Below are 19,627 nucleotides of genomic sequence, written 5' to 3' on the forward strand. Positions count from 1 at the left end.
GAGGTAGGAAAATGATGTGGATATATTGAAGCAACACCTCAAGACATCAGTCAGGAAGTTAAAGCTTGGTCGCAAATGGGTCTTCCAAATGGCCAATGACCTCAAGCATACTTCCAAAGTTGTGACAAAATGGCTTAAGGACAACAAAGTCAAGGTATTGGAGTGCCCATCACAAATCCCTGACCTCATCCTATAGAAAATGTGTGGACAGAACTGAAAAAGCGTGTGCGACCAAGGAGGCCTACAAACCTGACTCAGTTACACCAGCTCTGTCTGGAGGAATGGGCCAAAATTCACCCAACTTATTGTAGGAAGCTTGTGGAAGGCTTTTCAAAATGTTTGACCCAAGTTAAACAATTTCAGGGCAATGCTACCACATACTAATTGAGTGTATGTAAACTTCTGACACACTGGAAATGTGATGGAAGAAATAAAAGCTGAAATAAATCATTCTCTCTACTATTATTCTGACATTTCACATTGTTTAAAAAAGTGGTGATCCTAACTGACCTAAGACAGGTAAGTTTTACTAGGATTAAATGTCAGGAATTGTGAAAAACTTAGTTTAAATGTATTTGGCTAAGGTGTATGTAAACTTCTGACTTCAACTGTATTTGGAACATCAAATTGCAAATTAAATCACATTATCGAATCACAATACATATAGAATCGTGAGAATTGCAATACATATTGCATTGGCACCTAAGAATCGTGATAGTATCATGAGGTCCCTGGCAATTCCCAGCCCTATTGGCTAGAGATTGATATGAATCAATGAAAGGCTGTCAGTTACCATGAACACAACTCTGCAAGAAGTCAGCACAGGAGGAAAGCCGGCCTAATGCAGCACAGCTGCTCTGTGCCACCCTCACACCTCACTGAAGCGCTCTGTAGGCCTTATGCGATTCAATTTGTTTTGATATGGATTATGTACTCTATTAATGTGCAGGAATGGCAATATGTTCATGTCAGGATGGATTGTTATGCTACAATGGATTTTCTGCCAACCATGCTGGAGTGCCTCTCCCTCTAGCACATGGTAACTGATGTCTTACAATATCCTATGGTGGGTTCGGAAAATAGATTACTGTGTTTAATAGGACGTAAAAAAAAAATATACAGGGGCGCGGAAATCGTTCATTTGTTAAGGGTAGATGCTGTAGGGCTATGTGGGCAGGCTACATAATGTGTGTAGGCTACACACCCACTGGGCACCCAACGTCATTTCATTGTGGGAATTGCGTACTTTTTTTGCTCATCCATATATCGTCCATATATTTATAGATTCTTATTCCATTCCTTACTTAGATTTGTGTGTATTAGGTATTTGTTGTGGAATTGTTAGATATTACTTGATAGATATTGCTGCACGTCGGAACTAGAAGCACAAATCTTTTGTCACACTCGCAATAACTTCTGCTAACCATGTGTGTGTGACCAATTTAAAATTTCATTTTGATATTTGGTTGATCAATGAGATTACAACCTATTTTCACCTAGTCAAAAAAACTGCCAAAATGTTGTTGAATTCAAAATGTGTTATCACTATGCTTTCAACCATCTAAAAGTACAACCAAATTCCAATAGAAAATCAATGTCTGATTTTTTGGTTTAGATGTCACCTACAGTTGAAGTCAGAAGTTCACATACACTTAGGTTGGCGTCATTAAAACTTGTTTTTCAACCACTCCATACATATTCTTGTTAAACTATAGTTCTGGAAAGTCGGTTAGGACATCTACTTTGTGATTGACACAAGTAATTTTTCAAAACATTATTTGCAGACAGATTATTTCATAATTCACCATATCACAATTCCAGTGGGTCAGAAGTTTACATACACTAAGTTGACTGTGCCTTTAAACAGCTTGGGAAATTCCAGAAAAGGATGTCATGGCTTTAGAAGCTTCTGATAGGCTAATTGACATCATTTGAGTCAATTGGAGGTGTACCTGTGGATGTATTTCAAGACCAACCTTCAACCTCTGTGCTTCTTTGCTTGACATCATTGGAAAATCAAAAGAAATCAGCCAAGACCTCAGAAAAATAATTGTAGACCTCCACAAGTCTGGTTCATCCTTGGGAGCAATTTTCAAACGCCTAAAGGTACCACATTCATCTGTACAAACAATAGTACGCAAGTACAAACACCATGGGACCACGCAGCCTTCATACCACTCAGAAAGGAGACGTGTTCTGTCTCCTAGAGATGAATGTACTCTGGTGCAAAAGGTGTAAATCAATCCCAGAACAACAGCAAAAGACCTTGTGAAGATACAAAAGTATCTATAGCCACAGTAAAACGAGTCCTATATCGACATAACCTGAAAGGCCACTCAGCAAGGCAGAAGCCACTGCTCCAAAACCTCCATAAAAAGGCCAGATTACAGTTTGCAACTGCACATGGGGACAAAGATTGTACTTTTTGGAGAAATGTCCTCTGGTCTGATGAAACAAATATAGAACTGTTTAGTCATAATGACCATTGTTATGTTTGGAGGAAACAGGGGGAGGCTTGCAAACAACCCAAGCATACTTCCAAAGTTGAGGCAAAATGGCTTAAGGACAACAAAGTCAAGGTATTGGAGTGGCCATCACAAAGCCCTGACCTCAATCCCATAGAAAATGTGTGGGCAGAACTGAAAAAGCGTGTGCATGCAAGGAGGCCTACAAACCTGACTCAGTTACACCAACTCTGTCAGGAGGAATGGGCCAAAATTCCCCAACTTCTTGTGGGAAGCTTGTGGAAGGTTACCCAAAACTAATTGAGTGTATGTAAACTTCTGACCCACTGTGAATATGATGGGGGAAAAAAAAGCTGAAATGAATGATTCTCTCTACTATTATTCAGACATTTCACATTCTTAAAATAAAGTGGCGATCCTAAGTGACCTAAGACAGGGAATTTTTACTAGGATTAAATGTGAAATTGTGAAACACTGAGTTTAAATGTATTTGGCTAAGGTGTATGTAAACTTCCTACTCAACTGTAAATGAGTTATCACTGTGCGATTAACTGTCTAAAAGCACACAAGTTCAAATGGGAAAACAATGTCAGATACCGTTTTTATTTGTACACCAATTTAATTGCGTTATCACTGTGCTTCAGCTAATAGCACAACCAAATGACCTGGATTGCAGTTGAGATTACATTAAAGTACATGGTGCAAGTGGTCAATGCCTCTGCAGATTATTACAGCATTTGTGAACAATTCCACAGACCTGCGACCATTGCATGTTATCTTGAACATGCATGCTTTCTATGATTACATAAGAATACATTTGTTACAGTAACCTCAATGTGGCCATGATGTGTTATTCATTTTAAGGTCAAATAAATACTGTGACATTAGTTTGTAAGATAGCCTTAAAGGAAAGGCTCACCCATTTTTGAATGTTATATTGTTTTTGTGCATCTCTGAGTGACGTTACTTGCTGATGTTGTCTTTGGTATTATTGTGTATACCTACATTTGCTAGCTAGCCAGCCAATAGAGAGAGCATTGCATTGTGGGTTTGTAGATGTCTTAAGCTACAACAGATATTCGGAACAATATTCCATGTTTATTATAACGCCAAAATGAAACATTTGTTCGCAAAAATATTGTAAATGAAAGGAATGAGTGGTTTTGGGTGTTTTTAATTTTGTATTATTGTTTATTGTAGACTATTTACTGTATTACAAAGGTAATATTGAGTTTGGTTGTATTTGGTTGACAACTCAACCAAATATCAACATTTTAAAGGAGATGGATCTACTGCCTGGATAGTTCTGTCTGAGCCACAGGCTTAATCACATTCTTTAACTTTTTATTTTTGAATGAGATGGAGAATTGAATCGAACATTTTGATTGTATTGTAAAAGGGATATTGGTTGTCAACGCAACAAAATATCAATGTTTGAAGGAGATGTATCTTCTGCTTGGATAGTTCTTTCTGTGCCACTGAGTCTGGCTATAATTCAGTTTGTCTACAAATTAATAATTCACATGTTGGATTCACGTCTCTATTTCAACCAAGCATCTAAGTTAAAGAATGTGAATGAATCAAATCAAACTTTAAATGCACATTAAATACAGTCCTATTCTTTAACTTAGATTTTTGTTTGAGATGGAGATGTGAATCCAACATATTTGGTATTAACTTTTAAATTCCATTTAAAATCAACCAAAAGTTGGAATCCTAGGCCGATAGGGACTGTCTATATCATATTTTATGTAAGGTTTGTCTGTTGAAAATTGGTTAACATGATGTCAAACTCCTGTGGTTGAAATTTCACAAAACAGTTTTGTAAAATGGATTACTTATTTTCCACATATATTTCCAAATTACGTTGAAACAACGTTGATTTAACCAATGTGTGCCAAGTGGGTTTTGTGTGTGTTTCCTCAACCCTTTGTGAGTGCTATGGGTACAGGTTGACTCCACCTGCTATGTGCTTGGCCTTTTTAAAGCTGTAATATGTGACTTTTTGGGCGACCTGACGAAATTCACATAGAAAATGAGTTACAGATCTGTCATTCCCATTGACAGCAAGTCTAAGAAGCTGTAGATCTGTTTTATGTACGCTATTTCTATGCTTTCATTCTTAAGTTTCATTTTTGCGTCTTAAACTTTTGGTGTTGTACACCAGCTTCAAACAGCTGAAAATACAATAGTTTTGGTTATGGGAAATATATTTCACAGCAGTTTAGATGGTACAATGATTCTCTACACCATAGTTTCTTGTTTTGTCAGAAACTGAAATTAAGTGAACAATTAGAATTTTAGCAACCAGGGAATGGCGTAGAGATTTCTGCATAGCTTTAATTAGCTTCATTACAGCAGGTTGACTCGGGCTGGAGCAGAGCAGTCATGGGGCCAGAGGCTGAGAGGATGTGTGATGCAGGTTGGCCTTAATTGGCTAGGCGGTTGTGTCCTTGGGCGGATCTTGTTCTGTCCGGGTCTACTTTTCTACTTCTTTTACTTCTAACTCAGTCGCGTTCATTAACACTGTTTAGGCAACTTTTTGCACAAAAGGTTGATGCAACACTAATGCAGGAAGTTGAAACAATATTGTTGACAATATTTGCCAGCCATTGGAAAACAATATTTGCACGGAGGGTTGTTATTGTTTCAAAGCAATAGCCACTAGTGTTGTCATGATACCAGCATTTTGATTACAAAACCGATACCAGATTTAGTGTATTTTTCCATATCGAGACTGAAATCATCAACAATATATAGGCTACTTTGCCTACAAATTACTAAAGAGTGAGCCAGAGATTAATATATCTTAACCAGAAGAAGGAAAATACGGATCCCTACCCGACCCCCCTCCTTTCGCTGCCTGCTGCTGCTGGCAATCCCTGATTCTGCCTTTATGCTCCTGAAGTTTCCGGTAATAGGCTACACCAGCTTTCGGCAACCTTTTCCATTTGGAGTGCCAAGTAATTGTACCATTTATTTCTACCGATCTGCATGCCAGTTATGATTTTCATACGCACATTTTGTGGAACAGGTTAATTTAATTTATAATAAAGTCTCTAAGTGGTTAATAAAAATTCTATCTAATTGACAATTATACTTTTAGATTTGTAACTTCTATTGCCTTTGCCAATATGTAAAAATAGCCTACATAAAGCTAACAAATAATTATATTTTAGCCCACAGGTAGAAAATAACCATATTTTTAAAAATAAATATCCTATACATCGCATGGCCTATCTGCAAGGAACTTAACATTGTATCAACTATTAACTTGGGTCCAGCTTGATGCTGGTACTAGCAAACTTGCAACATTGTATAAAATATTCTGGGCCCTCAAGAGTTTCTGTGCCAGTGAGCTCTGGACAGACAGACACAGCTGTAAGCTATTTGCGCAAGGGATGAGAGGTAATCAGGTAGGCCTTTTTTCCACCAGATCAGAGCATGACATGTTTTCCACTTTCATGCTGAGCGGTTATTGAAAGGGAGAGAGCTGGAAAGACTTTTCAAATAGGCTACGTTAAGGAGCTATTGTCATTCTCAATGGATGTAAAAACAGACTTTGTTTACTTTGCTTTTTGAGGTCGAAGAAAGAATGACTTTGATAAGCTCCACAGTGATGCTGATTTTAAGACAATCAGAAATACTATCAAATCCCCAAATGGGAACATTCATGAGCCTACATTTGCGCACAGGCCAGGTAGCCTAGACCTAGTTCTATGCGTAATCAGGTACCCCATGTCCTTATTCATAAATGGAATGAGATAAACCAAACTTAGGTTGTGCGCTCTGCAAACGTGTCCGCTCCTTCAATGTGAACGGTAAGACTGTAATAAAAATATATTGAATGCATTAACATAAATGGCCATAACCAAACAAACATTGTAGATTACAAATGATGGTAATTAACACTAAATGTACTACTGGTGATACTGGTGTGCCATCCCTGTGGCCTCCGCAATGGATTAGTCCAATCAGACAGGTGTCTCATGTGCCAAATATCTATATTTTTTTTATATATATTTGCCACTGCCAGACTAAGAATATCTCAGTTCAATATCATTACATTATCATTTTTTATGTCAATATTTTTCAGAGACAGCCGTGTATGCATTAATTAATAAATTATACAATCAACTTGACTTTATTTTTAACCAACTACATGACAACATAATGGTAATAATTTATTTGAAAGGTAAATCTCTGTTGATAAACTTGGTAAATCAAGATGTAGCTTAGACCTATTCACAATACAGGTGAATTCATATTCAATAGGAGTGTGCGTGCATTGAGTTATTGAGCTTCTTTTGGCTGATTGCATGGGGCTACAGATGACAAACAATCAGTTTCCATTCCATTTCGGACTTATTTTTAATAATTTTTTTATTGTGCTTATCAACAACATTTGCATAGAAGTAGCTTATTTTTACAAGAATGTGTCTTTAAGCAGTAATGACATCATTCACGGGAGAAGAGGGGGCGGCCCGTCGGAGCACAATCAATTCGATGACACAATAGATCATCTTTGGGAGAGATGTGGGAATTAATTTAGTTTTTTGTGTCAATCAGCATATTTTGCGTAATGGTTTGCATATTACCATAAATAAAGTACTAGAGTATTGAGTTGATGTTAGCTTTAGCTGTCAGCTAGCAACAAAAGTTAGCCTGCAAAGTTGGAAGCTACCGGTATCTTTTTGCATTGTGCAAGTCTTCTAGCTTATATGGACATTGTTTTGCGAACAGTAATTAACAGTTTTAAAATTTCTTCATGCCGTGTCGGATTCAAATGTGTTATCTTCTGTGCAGCATGAGTGGGGAGCTAACATGACGCAGCCCAGACTCCCAGTGCAGGCTTGCAATGGGTAAGTGGAGCAGGTACGGTGCACGCTATAGTAAGGGATCGGCTGCGCTGACAGACAGGCTTGATTCGTGAGACACATTAACAGAAATACAGAAAGTAAAAAAATTATATATATATATTAGTACCCGGGACGTTATTCATGTTCTAGTATCAAAAGTACCGAAGTTTCGGTATAACGTGCAACACTAAGGATAGGTAAGGACATGCTACAGTACCACCAAGGAATATTTGATGCACCTCTGAAGCATAAACTTTTTGAAGCATCTCACGATCACAATCAGTAACAACAAAGTTTGAGTATCTGCCTGGTGGCTGTGTTATTTAAAGCCGCTGATGCATTAGCCTGTCCTAGGGTCTTTGGTCTGTCACTCTGTTATTTCACACTTGTCTTGCTGTCCTGCTGTCGTTTTTGAGAACAGAGGGCAGAGAAGGATGAGAAATGCCTGCATGCAATATGTGTTCTCTCTTTGAGTGAGAAATGACTGAAATTACATCCTGTTCTTGCCAATACAAACTGCCTACTATCTGATTCTCCATTTGCTGTTGCATGCTGAGTTCTTATGGCTGTGTTCCAATTATGATGGCTGAACTGTGTTCTTCTGTCCCTAGGTGATGGCTCAGCAGGCCGGGGCTGGGCGCAGGTATATCAGGGCGTTTGTGAGCGGCTTCTTCGTGGCAGTGCCCGTAACTGTCACTGTTCTGGACCGCTTTGCCTATGTAGCACGAGTAGAAGGAGCCTCAATGCAGGTGAGACACACGCTCTCTGCTTTCTCCATCAATTCCTACTGATCTTGTTTGTACTTTTTTCAAAGCCCCACTTTCCTTTTGTAACAGAGTTGATTGCATCTCGGTATCTACTGTATCATGCAGTAAAGAGAGGGAGAGGTTCTATTGAATGGAATGAATTGGCCTTACCTCAACCCACAATTCAAATACCAATACCACAGAAGACATTTAGCCGTGCTCGGATTCAGAAGCCATACAATACAACAGAAGTCATACTTCATGGCCTGGGTTGACACTTGGTCGTGATGAAATACATCAAATGCATCTCACGTCTTTGCTCACGTTACGAAAACGCACATAAACACTTGTTTTAAACCTCTATGCTCAATGCACGTTCATCTTTCATTCTGATGTCAAACAGAGTTAATCAGGCATACATCTGTAGCTATGTAGGCATCGAGGTAAGTCAGTCGGGCAGCTGAGACCCATTGGTATCGCGTCATTGGCTGGGGCTTGTCCTCCCTGTTGACAGTGTTGGATGGCAGTTTAGCTTCTTGTGAATGGTTGACAAGAGAATCTATACAGCGTGATATAGTTTCGTTTGTACCATCCCATGTGACGTAATTAGAATCCAAGTATATTTGCATGGTTTTCTAAGTAAGTAAGAAGGAAAGAAATGTAACAACAAATGTTTGTCTGAAGAAGATCGTTATTGATCTCCCTCCTCTCCTCCCATACTTCTAATTAGTAAGTCAATACGTTCAGATACTGAAGGCTGTTTACATTGTTGGAGTTGTTAGGATTTCGCCAGGTTCTAGTTGTGTAGACAGGCCGTTGCCTCACTTTGCCTCTCCTCCTACAAGACCGTGATAGTTTAAACAAGAATCCTTTCAAAACCCCTGCGTTGTCTTGCCTAAGGCTGCAGTGCTCACAAGATTGAATTGTTGACCAGACAATCTTATTTGATCTAACTTTCCTTGTCTCCTGTGTTGTTGTTTTTTTCTCAGGTTTTTATTAATTCTAGGGTGCTTTCAAGCTAGCAAGATAAACGTCTTTGAAACAATACAGCATGTAATATGGTAAAATATGACTGAAAGTGAAAATGATAACGTATCCAACTGTAACAGATACATTCTGCGGCTGGCAGCACTCGTATGGGATATTTATTTTCAGCAGACGGATAAGAGATATTCTGTCAATTACCCCGGCAAGCGTGAAATGGCCTGTGCACATCCTGTTTAATGAATCATTCTTCCTGTGTCATGTCACCCGCTGCTTGGAGTGGGGCTTCGTCACACACTAGCTCTTCGATAAAGTGACAGAAACTAAGTTGTAAGAATGAATTATTTCTGTGGGTGGGGGGGGGGGGGGGGGATTTCACAGACTATAGGCATACTACACTGTATACAATAGAGTTAGTCATGGTTGTTGAGAAACCCTCTTGTGTTTCCCATTGAGGGTGAAATTGTTAATTTTGTGGACTCACTGGGTAAAGAGAAAATTATACTGGGTCATGTTCACAAGGTACAAACCTGAGGGAAACTGGAAGGTACTAAACTTGTCCAACCCTGATGTACTCTGTAAGGTACTGTAGGAGATATGTGCATCATCTTGTTTGTGTTGTTGTTTAGATTATTGACCTCTGTACTGACCCTTGCCCCGAGACATGACTGTAGACTTCTATGGCGTCAGACTTTATAGTTAATTAGTCTACAGCCACATCTCAGGGCAACCGTTCCACTCCAATAGATTTTAATATTATGACGTATGTTTCACCCACATCTGTCGGTGTGAATCTGTAGGCACGGGAAGACATACAGATATATATATATATAAAATGGTGCCGGAAGAAATGGCTGCAGTTTAACAGGCGCCCAACTTATTGTGCTATTATGTGTTTTTTTTGTTGCATTATTTGTAGCTTATTTTGTACAAAATGTTTCTGCAACTGTATCTTATGGCAAAAAAGAGCTTCTGGATGTCAGGACAGCGATCACTCACCTCGGATTAGACCAAGATTTTTTCTCAGTCAGCTTTTTCTCAGTCAGCTTTTTCTCAGTCAGCTTTTTCTCAGTCAGCTTTTTCTCAGTCAGCTGTATAAGGAAATAAGCAAACAAGAAACCGCTCACCCAGAGGCGGCGCTCGTAGTAGCCGGATACTTTAATGCAGGGAAACTTAAATCAGTTCTACCTAATTTCTATCAACATGTTAAATGTCCAACCAGAGAGAGAACAATTCTAGATCACCTGTACTCCACACACAGAGACGCGTACAAAGCTCTCCCTCACCCTCCGTTTGGTAAATCCGACCATAATTCTATCCTCCTGATTCCTGCTTACAAGCAAAAATTAAAGCAGGAAGCACCAGTGACTCAATCAATAAAAAAAAGTGGTCAGTTGAAGCAGATGCTAAACTACAGGACTGTTTTGCTATCAGACTGGAACATGTTCCGGGATTCTCCCGATGGCATTGAGGAGTACACCACATCAGTCACTGGCAATATCAATAAGTGCATCGAGGACATCGTCCCCACAGTGACTGTATGTACATACCCCAAAAAGAAGCCATGGATTACAGGCAACATTCGCACTGAGCTAAAGGATAGAGCTGCTGCTTTCAAGGTGCGGGACTGTAACCCGGAAGCTTATAAGAAATCCCGCTATGCCCTCCAACGAACCATCAAACAGGCAAAGCGTCAATACAGGGCTAAGATTGAATCGTACTACACCGGCTCCGATGCTCGTCTTATGTCACAGGGCTTGCAAACTATTACAGACTACATAGGGAAGCACATCCACGAGCTGCCCAGTGACACGAGCCTACCAGACGAGCTAAATCACTCCTATTCTTGCTTCGAGGCAAGCAACACTGAAGCATGCATGAGAGCATCAGCTGTTCCTGGTCGACTGTGTAATCACGCTCTCCATAGCCGACGTGAGTAAGACCTTTAAACAGGTCAACATTCACAAGGCTGCGGGGCCAGACGGATTTCCAGGACGTGTGCTCCTGGCATGTGCTGACCACCTGGCAGGTGTCTTCACTGACGTTTTCAACATGTCCCTGATTGAGTCTGAAATACCAACATGTTTCAAGCAGACCACCATAGTCCCTGTGCCCAAGAACACGAAGGCAACCTGCCTAAATGACTACAGACTTAGCACTCAGGTCCGTAGCCATGAAGTGTTTTGAAAGGCTGGTAAGGGCTCACATCAACACCATTATCCCAGAAACCCTAGACCCACTCCAATTTGCATACCTCACAAACAGATCCACAGATGATGCAATCTCTATTGTGCTCCACACTGCCCTTTCCCACCTGGACAAAAGGAACACCTATGTGAGAATGCTATTCATTGACTACAGCTCAGCGTTTAACACCATATTACCCTCAAAGCTCATCACTAAGCTAAGGATCCTGGGACTAAATACCTCCCTCTGCAACTGGATCCTGTACTTCCTGATGGGCCGCCCCAAGGTGGTGAGGGTAGGTAGCAACCCATCTGCCACGCTGATCCTCAACACTGGAGCCCCTCCAGGGATGTATGCTCAGTCCCCTCCTGTACTCCCTGTTCACCCACGACTGCATGGCCAGGCACGACTCCAACACCTTCATCAAGTTTGCAGACAACACAACAGTGGTAGGCCTGACCACCGACAATGATGAGACTACAGGGAGGAGGCCAGGGACCTGGCCGGGTGGTGCCAGAATAACAACCTATCCCTCAAAGTAACCATGACTAAGGAGATGATTGTGGACTACAGGAAAAGGAGGACGAGCACGCCCCCATTCTCATCGACGGGACTGTAGTGGAGCAAGTTGAGAGCTTCAAGTTCCTTGGTGTCCACATCAACAATAAACTAGAATGGTCCAAACACACCAAGACAGTCGTGAAGAGGGCACGACTAAGCCTATTCCCCCTCAGGAAACTAAAAAGATTTGACATGGGTCCTGAGATCCTCAAATGGTTCTACAGCTGCAACATCAAGAGCATGGTTGCATCACTGCCTGGTACGGCAATTGCTCGGCCTCTGACCGCAAGGCACTACAGAGGGTAGTGCATTTGGCCCAATTCTTCACTGGGGCAAAGCAGCCTGCCATCCAGGACCTCTACACCAGGCGGTGTCAGAGGAAGGCCCTAAAAAGACAGGCTGTTCTCTCTATGACCGCATGGCAAGCGGTACAGTAGTGCCAAGTCTAGGACAGTTTTTACCCCAAAGCCATAAGATTCCTGAACAGGTAGTCAAATGGCTACCCAGACTATTTGCATTGTGTGCCTCCACCAACCACTATTTTACGCTGCTGCTACTCTCTGTTTATCATATATGCATAGTCACTTTAACTATACGTTCATGTGCATACAGTTGACGTCGGAAGTTTACATACACTTTAGGTAGGAGTCATTAAAACTTGTTTTTCAACCAGTCCACAAATTTCTTGTTAACAAACTATAGTTTTTGCAAGTCGGTTAGGACATCTGCTTTGTGCATGACACAAGTAATTTTTCCAACTGTTCTGTCTCCTAGAGATGAATGTACTTTGGTGCGAAAAGTGCAAATCAATCCCAGAACAACAGCAAAGACCCTGTGAAGATGCTGGAGGAAACTGGTACAAAAGTATCTATATCCACAGTTAAACGAGTCCTATATCGACAACCTGAAAGGCCGCTCAGCAAGGCAGAAGCCACTGCTCCAAAACCGCCACAAAAAAAGCCAGACTACAGTTTGCAACTGCACATGGGGACAAAGATCGTACTTTGGAGAAATATCCTCTGGTCTGATGAAACAAAAATAGAACTGTTTAGCCATAATAACCATTGTTATGTTGAAGAACTCCATCCCATCCATTAAGCACGGGGGTGGCAGCATAATGTTGTGGGGGTGCTTTGCTGCAGGAGGGACTGGTGCACTTCACAAAATAGATGGAATCATGAGGTAGGAAAATTATGTGGAGATATTGAAGCAACACCTCAAGACATCAGTCAGGAAGTTGGTCGCAAATGGGTCTTCCAAATGGACAATGACACCAAGCATACTTCCAAAATTGTGGCAAAATGGCTTAAGGACATCAAAGTCAAGGTTTTGGAGTGGCCATCACAAAGCCCTGACCTCAATCCTATGGAACATTTGTGAGCAGAACTGAAAAAGTATGTGTGAGCAAGGAGGCCTACAAATTATAGGCATTTAGCAAGACCACTTCTCAGTTCCTATGCTTCCTGGCTGATGTTTTGGTCACTTTTGAATGCTGGCGGTGCTTTCACTCTAGTGGTAGCATGAGACGGAGTCTACAACCCACACAAGTGGCTCAGGTAGTGCAGCTCATCCAGGATGGTACGAGGATGCGAGATGTGGCAAGAAGGTTGCTGTGTCTGTCAGCGTAGTGTCCAGAGCATGGAGGCGCTACCAGGAGACAGGCCAGTACATCATGAGACATGGAGGAGGCCGTAGAGGGCAACAACCCAGCAGCAGGACCGCTACCTCCTCCTTTGTGCAAGGAGGAGAAGGAGGAGCACTGCCAGAGCCCTGCAAAATGACCTCCAGCAGGCCACAAATGTGCATGTGTCTGCTCAAATGGTCAGAAACAGACTCCATGAGGGTGGTATGAGGGCCCGACGTCCACAGGTGGGGGTTGTGCTTACAGCCCAACACCGTGCAGGACGTTTGGCATTTGCCAGAGAACACCAAGATTGGCAAATTCGCCACTGGCGCCCTGTGCTCTTCACAGATGAAAGCAGGTTCACACTGAGCACATGTGACAGACGTGACAGTCTGGAGACGCCGTGGAGAACGTTCTGCTGCCTGCAACATCCTCCAGCATGACCGGTTTGGCGGTGGGTCAGTCATGGTGTGGGGTGACATTTCTTTGGCTCCATGTGCTTGCCAGAGGTAGCCTGACCTCCATTAGGTACCGAGATGAGATCCTCAGACCCCTTGTGAGACCATATGCTGGTGTGGTTGGCCCTGGGTTCCTCCTAATGCAAGACAATGCTAGACCTCATGTGGCTGGAGTGTGTCAGCAGTTCCTGCAAGAGGAAGGCATTGATGCTATGGACTGGCCCGCCCGTTCCCCAGACCTGAATCCAATTGAGCACATCTGGGACATCATGTCTCGCTCCATCCACCAACGCCACAGACTGTCCAGGAGTTGGCGGATGCTTTAGTCCAGGTCTGGGAGGAGATCCCTCAGGAGACCATCCGCCACCTCATCAGGAGCATGCCCAGGCGTTGTAGGGAGGTCATACAGGCACGTGGAGGCCACACACACTACTGAGCCTCATTTTGACTTGTTTTAAGTCCAAAGTTGGATCAGCCTGTAGTGTGGTTTTCCACTTTAATTTTGAGTGTGACTCCAAATCCAGACCTCCATGGGTTGATAAATTTGATTTCCAGAGATCATTTTTGTGTGATTTTGTCAGCACATTCAACTATGTAAAGAAAAAAGTATTTAATAAGAATATTTAATTCATTCAGATCTAGGATGGGTTATTTTAGTGTTCCCTTTATTTTTTTGAGCAGTGTTTATGCATAGTCACTTTTTAACCATATCTACATGTACATACTACCTCAATCAGCCCGACTAACCGGTGCCTGTATATAGACTCGCTACTGTTATTTTTCACTGTCTTTTTACTGTTGTTTTACTTCTCTACTTACCTATTGTTCACCTAGTACCTTTTTTTGCACTGTTGGTTAGTGCCTGTAAGTAAGCGTTTCACTGTTTTATTCAGCGCACGTGACAAATCAACTTTGATTTGGTAGGCTAGACACAGCATTTAGCTCAGTATGGCAGGAGTCCGCTTCACTTCTCTAAGAGGAATATGTCATTCAGTCTGTCTTCTGTTCCCTGGTTGCCCTCTGCTTGGCCCTTGCTGCTCTTTCTTCTTTCCAGGCCACCGATGACAATGTTGCTCGTTTCCCCTGTTCCTTGTTTCTTTCCGATGTGACTGACTCGCCTCTTTTTGTGTTTTGTGTGCATGTGTGTTGTCGTCTCAGCCTTCCCTGAATCCTGAGGGGAATGTGACAGGTTCTGACGTGGTGCTCCTGAACCGCTGGAGTGTGAGGAACTACCAAGTACGTCGAGGAGACATTGTATCAGTCCTGTAAGTAACCAAGTTTCAACCACGTTTACATCAACTCTTGTTTGTTTTGTTTGCTGTCAGACATGCTGGGACCTTGTTAGTTGCTAAGATCAAGTGGATTTGGAGACACATCCTCGCCCTTTCTCTCCCTCCACCTCTGGAGTAGGCCCCTCTGCCAATGGCTGGCTGAGCAGTGACGCTCTGCTCCCCTATAACTCCCCTGTGCTGTTTTTAAAATGGAGGACCTGTTGACACTGTTGGCTCCACAAGAGAGGGAGGGAGAGGGGGAGCGAGAGAGAGAGAGAGCAATTAGAGCGCCACACAGCCACGCGAAGGCTCCCTGCTTTCAGACATACTCTTTGTTCTGAAGCACCGTGGGAAGCCAAATGTGGCCCTGGCTGCTAATGAAAAAGACTCAGTCACAAATGGCATCATATTCCCTATATAGTGCACGACCTTTGACCATAGGGCTCTGGCCAAAAGCAGTACACTATGTCGGAAGTAGGGTGTTATTTGGGACGCAAGTCAAAATCTCCCCTGAAAGAAAGTATTTTCTCTCTCTTTCTCTCCTCGTATGCTCACGTCCCCGGGCGCACTTATCCCAGGCTACTTATCTCAGTCTTTGTTTTTGCGATGGCTTCTGAGACTTCAATGTGTGATAACGCAGCTGTCTGATGAATTTGTGCTGCGTTGCCTTGATGGGATTCAGGTTTGATGATTGTTTCATGCAGAAGAGCAGAGCAGAGGTCATGAATAGGCCGACATCGAGGTACGGTCAAGGAATATTACTGCATTATGTATTTGATGTGTTCATTAGTTAAACTGGGTTTGACAACCTCAGGGTAAAGTTTTGCCACGACTGGTTTAATAGGGTTCGACATGACTATTGTGATTCAGCACAGGTGTCCAGAAACCACCCATCCATGCAGGTTTCCCTTAGAAAATAGGTATTCTGACTACCTGTTTAAATATAATAATACCTCAAAGAAAATCCTATTAAATGCCACGATTTGCTGCTGTGGGGTTTGATGTGATGTGGATTGTGTGGGCTCAGACAGACAGACAGCGGCAGGCAGGCAGGATAAATCCCTCTTCCATAATTACCCCAAGATGGCAGCCTCTCCCTTCCCTTCCCTGCAGGGGACGTGTTGCGCTTGTGAACAGGACGTTCAGCCATTTATGAAGCACCATTCCTAGCAGAGCGGAGGGAGGGGGTGAAGGTGAGGGCGGGAGAAAGAGGGAAGGGGAGAGGGGGAAGTGATCGAAAGCGAGTGAGAGAGCTAGCGTGGAATGCTAATCTAATGTACACTGACAAACTAAATTGTAAGAATGAATTATTTCTGTGTGGGGGATTTCACAGACTATAGGCGTACTACACTGTATACGATAGAGTTAGTCATGGTTGTTGAGAAACCCTCTTGTGTTTCCCCTTGAGGATGAAATTGTTAATTTTGTGGACTCACTGGGTAAAGAGAAAATTATACCGGGTCATGTTCACAAAGTACAAACCTGAGGGAAACTGGAAGGTACTAAACTTGTCCAACCCTGATATACTCTGTAAGGTACTGTAGGAGATATGTGCATCATCTTGTTTGTGTTGTTTAGATTATTGACCTCTGTACTGACCCTTGCCCCGAGACCTGACTGTAGACTTCTATGGCGTCAGACTCTATAGTTAGTTAGCCTACAGCTGCGTCTCAGGGCAACCGTTCCACTCCAATAGATTTTAAAGTTATGACGTGTGTTTCACCCACATCTGTCGGTGTGAATCTGTAGGCACAGGAAGACATACAGATAGGCTAGACACAGCATTTAGCTCAGTATGGCAGGAGTCCGCTTCACTTCTCTAAGAGGAATATGTCATAGATACACCAATTAACCTGCATGCTTTTGAAAATGGTTTTTTTTCTTCTAAAGCAACATTTATGAGGAAGGGCAACGTGTCAAGTAGATCTGTATCAACAACTGTTGTTGGGTGGGAAAAAATGTAAAAGCCTATTTCTCATCTGCCAAAGAATTCCACCCTGGCCTGTACTGTATTTACATGTGAAGTGTGATAGTGGACTACTGCTTCAGCAAGGCAGACTGAATTCCCTCTTCTAATTTGAAAAGCAAATTGTCCAAGGCAATATTCTGGTCCTCTGAATAATTTCTTATTTACAGGATAGAATACTCCTCGTTTCAGGTCCATAGTAGTGGATGAGGAAAATGGTCACCGTGTTTGAGTGCAAATATGGCAATTTATCTGCCACATCGGGTTTTTGTCATGCTATTAATAAGCTGATTTGATTTTATGTTCTCCTTGTTAACATGACCATTTAATTAAAAACATTTTTTTTTTTTTTAGGCAGCTCCAGTAGGAAAAATGCTCCTCTCCGGGTTATAAATAGCGGGTTAATGAATCCCCTTTCCTGGCACCGTTCTTTTGTTAATGACAAGGTTTTAGGTTTACCATCCTGGTACAAGACGATAGAAAAACAGATGTTGAAAGTTTTGACGTGGTACGTTTGTTGAGGGTGTGTGAGTATTCATGGCATGCACAGCAGCAGTTGTGTAAACCTTCAAAAGCTTCAAGTCTGTAGTTGCTTCTCTTCCCGTAGCTTGTCTTTGAAGTGTGGATGCCAGGAAGAGAGAAACATCACCCCTCTTGTTCGTTTGGACGGTACTGAGCTTCTGTCATTTTTAGCATCAACAGAATCCAGTTTGGATTTGTTGAGGTGTGTTTTAGCCAGCCGAAACTAAAGCCCATTGTTTTGGGATTGGGTTTACCAAAAAAAGAGAAGACCGAGCTGGGGGAAAAAAGGAAAACAAAAACCTCTGAGATACTTAATCTAGGATACTCTGAGCTGACAATCTCTCCTCTGCAGACGTGTTGTTCGGGCAACAGTAGAACGCGGTCTGTGGAGGTAGGAATTCCTTCCTGGACACAGGAAAAGGGGAGCTGACTGGCTTGGCCACCCTTCCATGAGCCATTAGGCCACTGTGGAACACACTCTGGCCCCCAGGGAGGGGATAGGAGGGGAGGGCAGGGGAGGTTAATAGGGTTTGTTTTTGCCAAAAGAGATCGCTTCAGTCTGTCTCCTAATCTAGCAGATAGATAGGGATGTTTTGACATGTCTGCTGCCTGGCTGGCTGTAATAGTGTTATTATCTATCATTTGTGTGATTTCAGCAGCGTGATGGCTGGGTAATGGCCTCTGTTAAAAGGAAGACATTGGCCTCTTGAGCTAAGAATCCCACTCTGCGAAACACACACACAAGCTTGTGCGTGCGCACACACACACACACACACACACATGGTGCTCAGAGCACGCACACCTGCATTGATTACATGTGTTTCATTTTATCTTAAAAGTTCGATAAAGGTTGGCGTTTCCTCCAACCAGCTTAGAGGCAGCCATTTCATTCAACATGTAAACAAGAACGACCTGAATTAGTAAATTAATTCAATGCCCTGCGAAATCAAATTGAATGTAATTTGTCACGTGCTTCGTAGACAAGTGTAGACTAACAATGGAATGCTTACTTACACGTGCATTACCAAAAATAGAGAGTTAAAGATAAAATAGAATAAATAGAAATAGTGACATGAGGAATTAATACACAGTGCATAACGAATAAAAAAATAACAAGTAAAATAACATGGTTATACAGTTGAAGTGGGAAGTTTACATACACCTTAGCAAAATACATTTGAACTCCAGTTTTTCACAATTCCTGACATTTAATCCATTTGAAAATTCCCTGTCTTAGGTCAGTTAGGATCAGCACTTTATTTTAAGAATTTGAAATGTCAGAATAATAGTAGAGAGTGATTTATTTCAGCTTTAATTTTTTTCATCAGATGTTTACATACACTAAATTTAACTTCTGGTAGCCTTCCACAAGCTTCTCACAATAAGTTGGGTGAATTTTGGCCCAGTCCTCCTGACAGAGCTGGTGTAACTGAGTCAGGTTTGTAGGCCTCCTTGCTCGTACACACTTTTTTTTTTAGTTCTGCCCACAAATTCTCTATAGGATTGAGGTCAGGGCTTTGTGATGGCCACTCCATTACCTTGACTTTGTTGTCCTTAAGTCATTTTGCCACAACTGTAAGTATGCTTGGGGTCATTGTCCATTTGGAAGACCCATTTGCGACCAAGCTTTAACTTCCCGAATGATGTCTTGAGATGTTGCTTGAATATATCAACATCATTTTCCTCCCTCATGAAGCCATCTGTTTTGTGAAGTGCACCAGTCCCTCCTGCAGCAAAGCACCCCCACAACATGATGATGATGACCCCCGTGTTCACGGTTGGGATGGTGTTCTTCGGCTTGCCAGCCTCTCCCTTTTTCCTCCAAACATAACGATCATTATGGCCAACAGTTCTATTTTTGTTTGATTAGACCAGAGGGCATTTCTCCAAAAATTACGCTTTGTCCCATGTGCAGTTCCAAACCGTAGTCTAGCTTTTTTGTGGTGGCTTTGGAGCAGTGGCTTCTGCCTTGCTGAGCGACCTT

The 19,627-nt window shown here is 42.2% G+C and overlaps 1 protein-coding gene across 2 annotated transcripts in view; it reads left to right on the forward strand.

Annotated features, from left to right (window-relative positions):
* The window catches only part of LOC110524112 (mitochondrial inner membrane protease subunit 2), a 148,511-nt gene that overhangs the window by 20,740 nt on the left and 108,144 nt on the right, over positions 1-19,627 (forward strand). The window contains exons 2-4 of one of the 2 annotated variants that reach the window (XM_036979007.1): positions 7,272-7,327; positions 7,936-8,073; positions 15,043-15,149. In XM_036979007.1, the coding sequence (XP_036834902.1) occupies positions 7,939-8,073; positions 15,043-15,149 (242 nt within the window). In that variant the 5' untranslated portion in view covers positions 7,272-7,327; positions 7,936-7,938. The remainder of the gene's footprint in view (positions 1-7,271; positions 7,328-7,935; positions 8,074-15,042; positions 15,150-19,627) is intronic. The other variant, XM_021603465.2, reaches the window with a different exon arrangement.

The sequence above is a fragment of the Oncorhynchus mykiss genome, chromosome 1 (assembly GCF_013265735.2).
Source record: "Oncorhynchus mykiss isolate Arlee chromosome 1, USDA_OmykA_1.1, whole genome shotgun sequence".
NCBI lineage: Eukaryota > Metazoa > Chordata > Actinopteri > Salmoniformes > Salmonidae > Oncorhynchus > Oncorhynchus mykiss.